This window comes from Botryllus schlosseri, chromosome 12, assembly GCF_051294905.1.
Source record: "Botryllus schlosseri isolate E-star chromosome 12, Bs_hap1, whole genome shotgun sequence".
Lineage (NCBI taxonomy): Eukaryota > Metazoa > Chordata > Ascidiacea > Stolidobranchia > Styelidae > Botryllus > Botryllus schlosseri.
In genome coordinates, this window is record NC_137247.1 from 8302574 (window position 1) to 8315337 (window position 12764).

The following is a 12764-nucleotide window of genomic DNA, read 5'->3' on the forward strand; positions in this document are numbered from 1 at the left end:
GGTCCAAACTCGAATCGGCGATACGGCCGATAAGAATGAAAACACGGTTGGCATCGTTTGACAAGATAAGAGACCCCGAGGCGGGTTAGCGATTCCCTATATTTTTGTTCTGTAGGTTCGCGTTTACGTTCAGAGAAATTGTATATGTGTTGTACGAAATTCAGCAGAGTTGAAAACGAAAGCTTATTGATTCTTGGGCAGCGGCAGCACGCCTGCCGGGCGAATCGGTCAGTAATGCTGTATCGATGGTCATGGTCAGGTTTCACCTTCCGAGAATGCACTTAGGGGCAGATCCTTTACTCGTGTCAGCACTGCATTCACACGTAAAAGCTTTGCATTTATGCATTATGCAGCCATGTGTGAAACGGAAAATAGGAAACTCGCCTAATGACTTCCGAGCGAGTAGCGAAAAAGATTGATGAATTTGCAACGCAAGCGGCGGTTCAAAAGACTGTTCCCATGCCAGCGCGCGGCATTTACGAGTGTAGAGCAATAACCAACGATCTTACGACCTACGACCTTTCGGGGGACTCAACAACCAATAAAATATTCTCAAGTTGATTCTGAACCACAGTCGAAGGGATGCAACAACGAACTATCTTCGCCAGTGGTTCCAAAACTTTTTCGGCTTGTGGCACACTAGTGAAGTTATAAAACTCTCGCGGCACACTTGTTGTTTACCAACTTACCCGCATTTTTTAATGCATATCCCTAGATTTTTGGATATGGCGAACAGAACCACTTGCGTTGCAAGCGCCAGACAAACATAGTGAACAAAAACAACCCATATTTTATCACTAATTCCATCAGTGTCTCTCGTTTACAGCTTTTAATTTCACTCAAAAAAGAAAAGTCATATCCATCTAGCCATGACTATGCAAATTTTAACACTACATTGATTGTTTTTGAACCGATTATGGAATAGGATTTGCTAGAAGACAGCTAAAATTTACCCAATTTCTTAGAGAAATAGCTTCAAATTTTCCTAATGCAATTAAGTGCTCTCCTGCGGAAAGATTGTGCGATTTATTAGGATGCCATACCGGTAACTGATTTCACTGTCACTTGTGCTTATTTATCAGCTGTTGAAGAAGTTAAAGCGTCTGTAAGTCGCGTATACTAGTATTCAGGCCTTATTCTAAATATCTGTTCAGTTATTTTCCAAAACTTCAAAAATTTTCATGGCATACCTGAGAATCTATGGCGGCATACTAATGTAAGTCGCCGAACATTTTCAGTTTGTGTCGTTTGACTTGTGCAGATTAATATGCACTTTAGCTGGACCTCGCTAAACTATTAAGAAAGTGATAACGGCATACACTCAGCATCAGTTTTATTTAATATTATGGGTGTATGATTCAATTGTATGCGACTGTTATCGACTGAAATGTTTCGTGTAGACCCAACCTTTTTTCTGACTCATAGCCCCCTTATCAAGCTCAACATATCTTTATCGCCCCCCTAAAGACTAGAGGTCGTTAGTAACATTATCATTCTACTTTTCCGCACTATTGAAGTAAGTTGCATTTACTTACTCCAGTAGTTTTGCATGTATAGATATACTACTACTCGTCAACAGTGTTAAGGTCGTGTGGGGAAAGGTGAAATCATGTTTAAAGTGTAGAAGAAAATTGATACATGTAGATTCCGTAGAAATGGCCAAGAAAGGACCAACCTTAGTTCCCTGTGAAACAAACTCTTCAATCAACAACCACTCAACTGAACGTTGCATATTTGTGCCTCGGGGGTTTTAAGCACCCTCGTCTCCAGAATACGTGCAGGCCTGTGGTGTGAATCGAATTCAACGATCGACTTCCGAAATAGCGCGCAAAGTACATCGTTACTCCAAAATTATCGCTCGTAAATCCTATGCATGATGTTGAACTGCACAGGCCTCAGCTAGTCACAAACAGATGATACATGAACATTGAACATGAACAAGTACACGTCTTATAATGACAGCCGAAGCCATAGTGACAGCAGTTGGCTGCAGATGGAATTAAACACAACGAAACCGTAAATGAAAATGGAACATAGTAGGCTAAATAGAGGATGATATTTATTACGTGGTCAATTCTAGTTGGGCTGACAGGTACAGAATGCTTTGCGAAGTAGAGTTTTGATGACTTGAAAACTTGCCTTTCCACATTCGCATGCGTCGAGTCCGAGTAAAGTGATGTCATTCTAGGGAAGGGATGTCAAACATACGGTCCGTCAGATGATTTCATCCGGCCCGCGAAGCAATTCTGCGGAGATTAAAAAATGAGTGTGGTATACAGCACATTTCTAACAAATGTTTTTAGAAAGAATTACTCCCATTAAATAATCCCTCAAGACAGGAGAGGTCTAGTATGTTCTGTTCATCATAACCCTCCGACAGCGCTGTTGTGGTTTCTAGTCCCCATTAGGAGCGAGTCGCTGACGTTGACACCCGATTCCGAGAAGGAAAAAAGTGCATATTGACTTCAGAGTTTTATGTAAAAATTGACCAAAACTAATCATAAACAGTAGCGAAAACGCTAATGCGAAACTGTTTAATGCAGGTTGCATTGTGAATATAATAGTTGCACACATATATAATTACGCGAAGCAATAACTTCATATTGTTAATTTTTTCGCTAAAAGCTTTTCGACTGACTCTCATCAGTACCGAACGTCAGTGATAGGGTGAATCAAATTCGAAATGTAGGAACTATTTTGTCTGTATGACGTAATAATAACAAAAACAAACAACTCGTAGATAGGCAAGATACGGTAGTAACGAAAAAACGATACAACTCAAACGTTAACGAGTAGGCTACATATTCGGTTATAAACAACCGAAGACAACAACACAGAACATTAATGAAATATTCCAAGAGTGTAGAGGCTTGCACAAGTATAATTCAAATATCTGTGGTCGCACTGCTACATCGCTTCTGATTCAAAATGTATCCGGCCTCGAGAGAAACCCGAATCGCGATATAATGATATGAAGCAGTTCAAGTTCAAGTTTATTCATAAAACTTCATCATTTTAAAACGTCGTAAGACTGCGATACAATGAAAGATGGAAAGGTGCCGAAACGACTTGGAGTAGTCTTTGAGAGTTGAAATTCCAACGTCAACGTTTACAGGTCAATATTTTGTATTCCTCACAATGCATACCCAGGGTCGACACCAGTATTTACGAGTAATGGGAACATAGAAACATGCCAACTTACATCATTGTTAGAGCCACTGTTTTATCGGTTTATAACTCTATTCTGCCGCCAAATCGTATTATTGCCGATTCAATTACATAGGGAATAAAGGTACAGCTAGAATAGAACCGAACCTATATGATGCGTAACATAATGTAATACACTACGGTGTTTATGTATATAGTAGGGTTACCATTTAGTCAACACAACAAGATTTCCAGTAAATATTTATTTAGGAAAACTAACTTTTATGATTTTTAAAAAGTGTCCTCTTTTCGGATTCCAAAATATGGTAACCCTAGTATATAGGCTTGTTAATAAAGTATTCAAATAAAAAACAAGGGCCCGGATTTTGAGCTATTTAAGAATCATTGGACTGGTACGGCCCGCGAGCGATTTGAAGAGCTCTTTGATTTCGGCCAGCGACTTCAAGTGAGTTGGACACACGATGCACACGATGCTCACCAAATTTGGTTGAATTCCAACCAGCGGAAGCGGAGTTATTGCCGTCGAAAAATTTGGATTTGAATAAAATAGTATTTACGGTGAGCACAACTATAATAAATAAACAAAGAATCGGTCACCGTAAATACTAGCCTATTATATTCAAATCCAAAATTTTCGACGGCAATAACTCCGCTTCCACTGGTTGGTATTGAACCAAATTTGGTGAGCATCGTTTCTATAGACAGCCTAACACTTTCATGGGGTGAACGGAAAATTTTCAAATTTTTTATCATTTACTTTTAGATAATAAATAGAAACTTTCTTTTCCTGTAGCAAAGCGGTTACTGACTGGAATTGATCCAAATTTTGTGTGTAGGCTTAAATTAGGTAACCTAACAATTTTATCAAGTAGCCAATACGATTCGAGAAAAAAAGTCATTTTTGAAGAGCCCTACTGGACAGTTGCACAGGCACAATGAATGAAAAGTAACAGAAGATAAAATACAAACGCACTTCTATAGCATATGTACAAACATTGAATAAAAGATGATGCTGACATGCACGTAAAGGCTGAGTGAAAATATAACCAGGCTGTGTACACTGTCTGGGAGTTGTGTGATGATTTTCCAATGTCCGTGGATGGATGTAGGACTATCAGTGAGATTCACATATTTGGAAGACTGGTAGGCCTAAGCTAGGCTTACCATATTTCGGAAATGAAAAAAGAGGACACTTTTTCAGAAATTTCAGACAAGCAAAACTGGAGAAGAATTCTCAAAAACAGGTAAATTTCACCCGCTTCATGATCGGATGACTAAAAAAAAAAAAAGGTCTTTTTTTCGCTCAGAGCTGAAATCACCCCTTTTCCCTCCGTAATACCCGCCGGAGCTTCACTTCTGCGCTAATTTGCGGCATATCACTCGCGATTTCCTCTAAATATGACCTAAATTTTCAAAAAAGAGGACAAAATCTCAAAAAAGAGGACAAAAGGGCGTCCTCCGAGGACACTTTCAAAAAAGTCAAAAAAGAGGACAAATCCTCTTAAAAGAGGACGTATGGTAAGCCTACCTAAGCACAGAACTGGGCATGCAAACAGGAGTGTTCGAACTACAATGCTAATGATTTTCATGAAGTTTGTTCTTTTAGAATTTATATTGAAAAAGTCAATGGGCCGTAACCAGTACCACACACTGTAGCTTGCGGATACGAACTTGAGATTTGATTTTCATGATTACTGACACTTCAAGTACCGAAAGTGCAGTATGGTCATCATCATCATCATTGGTTTATTAGCAATTTTATCAGTTCAATACACCACAAAAATGCGATACAATGAAAAGACAGGAAGATGTCGAAGCGACAAGGAGTAGTCTATGGAATCTGACACCCACCTTGGCCTAGGCGATGTAAAGATGAGGCATGCACACTGAATGAAAGTAAAGAAGATAGTATAGAAGAAGAATGCGACAAGAAATAGGGCGGCATGTCATGGTCATTAATCAGCCACTGGACAACCAAAAGCGATCAGAAAGTAAGAATATTGTGATCTCATCTTATAGTAAAGTCTCAATCCTCTTCAGTCGCCTTTATTTGCATCGACACCTACCTACGTTACTGACACAAGATGCATTTTACCGCATTTCCGAGTTAGGCAAAATCTTCCGAGACATCCTGATTCCTGGTTTCAGTCCGATGTCTGTCTCTAGAGCCCCATCTCCTGGTAGTGTTTGAAACAAGTTTGCTGCCGGTCTGGTTTTCGCACTATCACATGCGTTTGGCGATGAGATCATGCACCCCAAATTGCATATAGGCAGCTATATGTAATACATCGATGCTCATATCTAACTATAGAGGTGATTCGGATGAAAATGCAACCTTTATCTAATATCCTGTCTGGAGTCGATCAGCCCTCTCCATCTGCTATCAAGACGAGAATAGCTTATTTATTGATTGATCGATCGCAAGCACATCACCAACCAACTAACTGTCTATTATCCACACTACCTGGGAACAGGACTGTAACAACCCTACATTCTACAAACAGGATCTAAAAAGACTGACAACTACGATAAATACTTTCATGTTCATAGTGACGTCACATGGGACCTCTCTGCGTTGAAAAATTCACTACGAAATATTGATAGTGGAATGAGTAGGTATCTAACCAAAATAAGGCCAAACTCATACGGTAAATTAGTGTTCAAATTCAAAGCTATGTTGTTTAACGGTCTGGTTACCGTATATTAAGATCCGAAAAGCAGGTCACTTTTTCAAGTTACAATAAGAGACATATAAATAGGAAATGCTGGCCGCTGGTAGGTTGAATAAAAAAAGGACAACTTACCACGTCGGTACCGTGAATCCGTCCAGCTTCCCTTCGGTTGGCCCTTATTTTTAGTCAACCTCCGCGGCAGTTCCAGAACTTTTTTAGCCGGCACTTCAATCAATCAATCAGTTTTGTTATTATTTTCATCGTTTCAAAACACCATAAAACTTCATACAAAAAGAGAGGACGGATGGCGAAAATGGACGCTCTTGGTAGACAATTTATTCTTATTGAAAATTAGGATAAATCCTCTTAAAAGAGGTATCCCTAGGTGACGGTTCGGTTACATTATAGTTCCATAGCTTAAATTTAGGATGAGCCATGATTTTTTGGAGTTTTTATTTTCCCTGCGAACGTGATCTGTCAACCATATAGCTGTGCTGTTGTTGCACCCCGACTTCTTGAGCACTGTCCTGTCGTGAGTTGATAAGTTTTAATTGTTGGATGTCGACTCGGTTTAGTCGTATTCATCCGAGATGTCAACTGACTACAAGTCATAAGTATTCTGTCATACGCTATGCGGTTCAGTCATATTTATATAAGTTATCATTGTCAACTGCCTATATCACCGGCATGTATTCTACCAACCATATTATGGCATACGTCGTGTTGATGTGTCGGAGTCACGGGGTGTCCCGATTTCCGACTATTTCCATCGTATGTTGCAATGGTTGCATTATAGACCCTGTAGTAAGCAGTGTAGTGCTTTCTCTACATTGGGATGTAACACAACAATCAAAATCAACCTAGCTCATGACAACTTGATAGGCCTTGGAATTGAATACCGAACTGAACTACTATACTAGTCATCTACCTCTATGGAATCGGTGTCCTGTGCTCACACAATTCCTCATTTTTCATTTATTTTATAATAAATTACTTCAACTTGGAGAATCATCACTGATCCATCACCTGTTATATCAGGCAAAACGTTCCGAGATTCCAGTACGGTAGGGGTAATCTCAGTTCCAGTTCGACGTGAAACCAAGTCCTTCCTCCCCATTCCAATATTCTCCGTTATGATACTTTTATAGTGAGGACTTGGCATGCCATTCCCACATGGCATATTTCTAGTATCAGTCGGATTTTATGTATAGGGATCGGGACCACTGCTACCATCGCAACTTGCCCATTATTTAAGAGCACACCATGCAATCGCCATGTAAAATTGATTGTAGAGAGAACAAAGTTTGTTAGTTAGTCTGACGATTCCCGTAACTCATTGTGATACCCTGCCAGATATAGGCTACCGTAAGTAACTTAGTCTTGCGACTATCTGCATTGCTGCTTCAGTTCGAGTGATTTTCGAGGCTGCCTTCAAATACATAATGGGGATTCTGGAAAAAATCGGAGAAATAGAGCGTGAGATCGCCCGCACTCAAAAGAACAAGGCAACGGAGTATCATTTAGGACTTTTGAAGGCGAAACTCGCTAAATACCGCGCTCAATTGCTAGAAGGACCTAAGGGCTCTGGGCAAAAAGGCGAAGGCTTCGATGTAATGAAATCTGGCGACGCCAGAGTAGCTCTGATCGGATTTCCTTCTGTTGGAAAGTCAACGCTACTCTCAACACTGACAAACACGACGAGCGAACAAGCATCCTACGAATTCACGACGTTAACATGCATCCCTGGCGTGATCGAATACAATGGCGCCAACATCCAACTGTTGGATTTACCTGGTATTATCGAGGGTGCGGCGGCCGGTAAAGGCAGAGGCAGACAAGTCATTGCCGTAGGCAGAACTGCCGATGTGGTAGTTATGATGCTCGATGCTGGCAAGGGTGATAAGCAGAAAGAGCTATTGACCATGGAACTGGAAGCAGTCGGGATACGTTTGAACAAGCGAATCCCGAATATATATTTCAAGGAGAAAAAAGGCGGTGGGTTGTCATTCAATTCTACGTGCACGCTGACGAAAATTAATGAGAAACTAGTGCAGCTGATTTTGCACGAGTATAAGATCTTCAATGCGGAAGTACTATTCCGTGACGATTACGGGCCAGATGAATTCATCGATGTTGTTGTCGGAAACCGAAAATACATGCCGTGCTTGTACGTTTACAACAAAATTGATCAAATATCCATCGAAGAGGTCGACAGGATAGCTCGTCAACCGCACAGCGTCGTCATCAGTTGCAATATGAAGTTGAACCTCGATTATTTACTATTTAAGCTCTGGGAATACCTTGCGTTAATAACGGTGTACACGAAAAAACCTGGACGCAAGCCTGATTTTACAGACGGACTTATTTTACGTTCCAATTGTACTGTAGAGCATGCGTGTCATGCCGTGCATAGAAGTTTGGTCTCTGGCTTCAAGTACGCGCTGGTGTGGGGCCGGAGCGCGAAATATAATGCGCAACACGTCGGTTTGAGCCATCAATTATGTCATGAAGATGTTCTGCAAATTGTCAAAAAGTAAAGTTTGGGTGTTGTTGGGTGGGAGATTATTTGTAAGACAAATAGAACACTGAGCACTCCTATTTGGATGCCCCCTGTCTGTAACTTGATTCTATGAAAATGTTTTACGGGTTGCTATTTTGAGAGTGGTGGTTTTTGAGCATCCGTCATAGCTGGATATCCTCGAGCAAAAAACAGGCGTTGCTAATTTGATGATCATGGAAAAGAATCGAGCAGAGAGAAATTCGTTCGAATACCCATTATTGATATTTGCTACAAAAACGCTTCTGTTAAATTGCAACCATGTAATTTCTATCAGTCATGACTATAATATCCTATTCCAAAGACTTTTCAAAGTTCGCATGTGGAATTAATGAAACAGATTATAGTCCCCGGCTCCCAAACCAGCCATAGATACAAATTCAAATATTGTTCATGGCAATGGTAGGCCTCTTCTATGTGTGGTTGTTTTCATGGTTGAGATTATTGCTATTGTCTGTGCATAGCTATCGCTTCTAAATTGTTTCTAATCATGTCGTTTCAGACCATAGGTTTATGACATAATGGAGGACGTTCTGAAATTCAAAGTGTGTTACTTGGACAGAAAGAGCCAGTTGGTCGGACCTCGAGAAATCACTCTGCCAAATCAGGACTCTGGGATTACAGAACTCAAATCGAAAGTGTCCGAAGCGTTTTTGTTATCTCTCGATAAATTTGATATATTTTTCGGCACAAGGTGCTTGGAATGTCCGTCCGAACGAAAACTCAAAGACACCGGATTGGTGTCGGGAATGAAATTATACGCTATACAAAAAAAACAATTGCAGCCCGTTGCGGTGCCTTCTCCGCCGGATTACAAATCTGTGAGAAATGCGATGTACGGAATAAGCACAATGTTTTCGGACAATCGTAGGTCACGGCAAGGTAATAGAACTGCCATCGCTAAATTTATTGCGGACAAAGAAGCCGTTAATGCGATAATTAATTCTGTCAAAGGCTTGAAAGAAGACCGTGTTGCTCTCGATATATTAGAAAGCGCCAAGTTAATTGAAGTGATTTCGGCCCCGAAAAACGTGCGGCAGGTCATAGAGGATCATCCTTGTTTGGCGCACGCATTCGTTGCGATGTGGACTCAGTTAATGAGTTCTAAGAAATATTCGAACTTTGACCCTGCTCCCGGGACTTCGTACGATTCGTCGGAATCTATGGACGTCGACACTTCCCGGCCGCGAGCCGCGGCTGACACACCTCCCCAGTTACGACCCATTACTTCATCGCAGCTAGCGGCAGCACTCTCTGCAGCTACCAGCTCTGTTTCAGATACTGGTGTAGTGTCTGACAGTGCTAGAAACGCAGATACTGCCGCCAGCAGGTCTAATCAGTTAGGCATTACGCCAGACGCCGTGGAGCAAGCGCTTATGGCAACAGGTTATGAGCAAGCTGCTGAAAGGGCTTCGAGCGGTGGTGCACGAGCCTTGAACCCTGCAGTCTCAGAAGATACAATCAAACGCGGGCTGGAACAACTGAAGGCTATGGGGATTACGGACGAACTGGTGTGCAGACAGGCTTTGATTGCGACGCAAGGAAACGTAGAAGCGGCAATCAATATAATATTTGGCGGAGCGGCTGGCCTAGACTGATGCCTACACAGCCAAAACATAAATTTGATAGGGATATTAGACAATTATATAAGGCTTGGCAAGATCGAGCACCCGTTTGGATTTTATGCTTAGACTAGCAGCAATCATTACGACATTACTTTACAGCCCGGGTAATTCGGAAAATGTATTCGTGAATATTTTATGCAACCAAAAAAATGACCCCTGTTATACACCGCATTGAAGTAAATTTGGTACTTCTATGACCATATACCTATTTGTGCTTTGTATGAATGCCGTGGGTCGATAACGACTTCACCGAAAATGTCAGTTCCACTAACGTGCGAGGCCTTGAATGCTGCGCCATCACCAATCGACATTCAAAGCTTCCATGGTGGGAGGAAAGAGACTAAAATTGTATAATTTTGGTGTTTGAAAAAAGCCGTTCCTCAACACTCTACTTGAATCATTACAATTAATGACTCTAATGATCGTCTCATGCCTTATCATTATAGCAGTTCATTGATGTTTACAGATTGACATCCAAGTGTATTCTTCTCTGTTGCAAATTTTGCTGTGACGTCCCTGTGCCTCAAACCCACCTCAGCTACACGAATGCTGTTGTTCTAAGAATATGCGTTTTAACACTGTTGCCGGTTTACAAGTACAAACTTATTCGTCGTTACTTGCCGTATGTGCGACTGCGGGGTGTTGAAGTTGACAGAGTTTGGGTAACCATAGGTGATTGTGAAGAGTATCATGATGATAATACCCTCTATTACAGAGATGTCAAAAGTCAAACCTATTCATCATTTGCGGACAAAAAAAAATCATGTAATTCCAAATTGTTAGGCCTCTAGATTCATACTCACAACCTTTGTAAGTGCGAGGCTTCATTATCAAGCCAAATCCTACTACTTGAAACTTACAATATTACAAAACACACAGGCGCTCTGTTTGAGTAGCCCATTTATTCGCATAATGAAATTTGCAAAAATACAATGATTTACGAATTGCATGCAGTTGTAATTTATAAAACCATATATGTCTACGGCAATCGTTCCAACATTTTTGGCTTGTGGCACACTGACAAGAAAGTCGCTTTTTCAGAAAAAATTAATGTGGTAATGTGACGGCTACGATTATTTATACGAACATATACGACTGAAACAAGGTTACATTACATCGCTGACCACATACCCGCATTTTGTCGAAGCAGTAGCAGTCTCTCGTGCACAGCTTTTGAATTCAGTCAAAACAAAGAAGCTATGTTCACATAGTTATGAATGCATGGATGTATCAATGGAAGTGTCAACAGCTCTTGTACCTATCATGGCCCAGTGTTGGGATGAGTCGAGTCACCTTATTTGTATGACTTGACTTGATTCCAGTCACTTTGCTAAAATGACTTGTCTTGACTTGACTGGGATTATCAGAAATGTGGAGTGACTCGAAGCAAAATTCATGAGTCAATTTCAAGTCATCAAGTAATCAGTGTCGATAAAAATCAATGTATCTTGCATACTGTCGGATCGTTCGCAAAACGGTGGTGTGGCCCGTGAGAGCGACCAATCATTCTATGACTGTGCGTTTAAGTGAGCCTCCATTGGTATCTCAAAAATAAATTGACCTCAAACAAAGTGATCGAAGCTTACACAGCTTACGTTGTCATAAACTAGTAGTAAAGTAATTTGGTAGCAAAATGTCTACTTCTGATCTTACCTTAACCACACCTCTTGTTTTATTGAAATTGAATAGTTTATATAGTCCTCAACCATTGGAGCAGGCTCGAATTGTATCATATCAATTTTTTAAATGAGTATAATGTATTGCATCTTATCAATTTGTTTCTAATCTCTATTCTTGCTGGGAACTATAAACTGGGGATATGCGATTACTTACGTAGTTTAACAGTTTTATGAATCTACGTATATGTGAGCGATACAGCGCCTTAGTCTTGCATGCATACTGTATATTCAACTCTACATTGCTTCATCGGTTCAAAATCAATGACCACTCCATCTGTATTTCAGACAGCTAGCAAAATACATTGACGTAATCATGCCTCATACTTCGAAAAGGCAACTTGACTTGAATCGAGTCACCTCCGAAACTCGAGTGATTTGACTCGACTCGAGTCACCTTCAAAAATTGATTGACTTGACTCGAGTCAAAATCTGCAATGACTCGTAGGTAGTGACTTGATCCCTACACTGTCATGACCTAGGATTTAAATTGCGACGGTCATAACTCATCCTTTTATTAAAATACTGGACATTTCGTGTATCAATGAGCTGTTTTTTCGAGGAAAGATTGCTTGATTCATGCTTCCAAATGGACTAACTATCCATCTCAAATTGTGAACAACTAATCCTAAGAAGTAATATTGCAATGCCAGTCGAACTTCTAGCAGTGTGTTCAGGTTTTGCAGAGTATCTTCAACATATAGCAGCCCAATTATGACGTGATATTACCCTACTCTTCAGCAATGACATTATTGGTTTTATTGTAGGCCCAAATGGTATTTGTTCAACAGCTACGAAGCAGTCAGACCGCTTTCAAGTCGGATGTGCTTGCCCAGCCCACATGCCTTTTTTTAAAAAATTATGAAGTTAATTTCCAAAATTACAAGAATCTCGGCACACCTAGGAATCTGTGGTGGCACACAGCTTGGCCCACGGGGTCAGGACATGTAAATTTCTTTCCACTTTGTTTTAGAAATATAAATTCAAATACAGGCCCTTCGAATTTGGTTCATTCCCCTGTACAGTATTTTTGTTTGGTTCGATTTTTGATGCAACTTTATCTTTT

At 40.6% G+C, this 12764-nt stretch overlaps 2 protein-coding genes across 2 annotated transcripts; both read left to right on the plus strand.

Moving 5' to 3' along the window:
• The first annotated feature begins 7217 nt into the window (after positions 1-7217).
• On the plus strand, positions 7218-8900 carry LOC145452365 (developmentally-regulated GTP-binding protein 2-like). The gene has a single exon (XM_080330569.1). It carries the CDS (start codon positions 7283-7285, stop codon positions 8375-8377), a length of 1095 nt encoding a protein of 364 aa, XP_080186695.1. The 5' UTR covers positions 7218-7282; the 3' UTR covers positions 8378-8900.
• Positions 8901-8918: 18 nt separating this feature from the next.
• On the plus strand, positions 8919-10605 carry LOC145452367 (ubiquitin-like protein 7). Its single transcript, XM_080330570.1, has one exon. The coding sequence runs from the start codon at positions 8919-8921 to the stop codon at positions 9993-9995; it is 1077 nt and encodes a 358-aa protein (XP_080186696.1). The 3' UTR covers positions 9996-10605.
• Positions 10606-12764: the final 2159 nt, after the last annotated feature.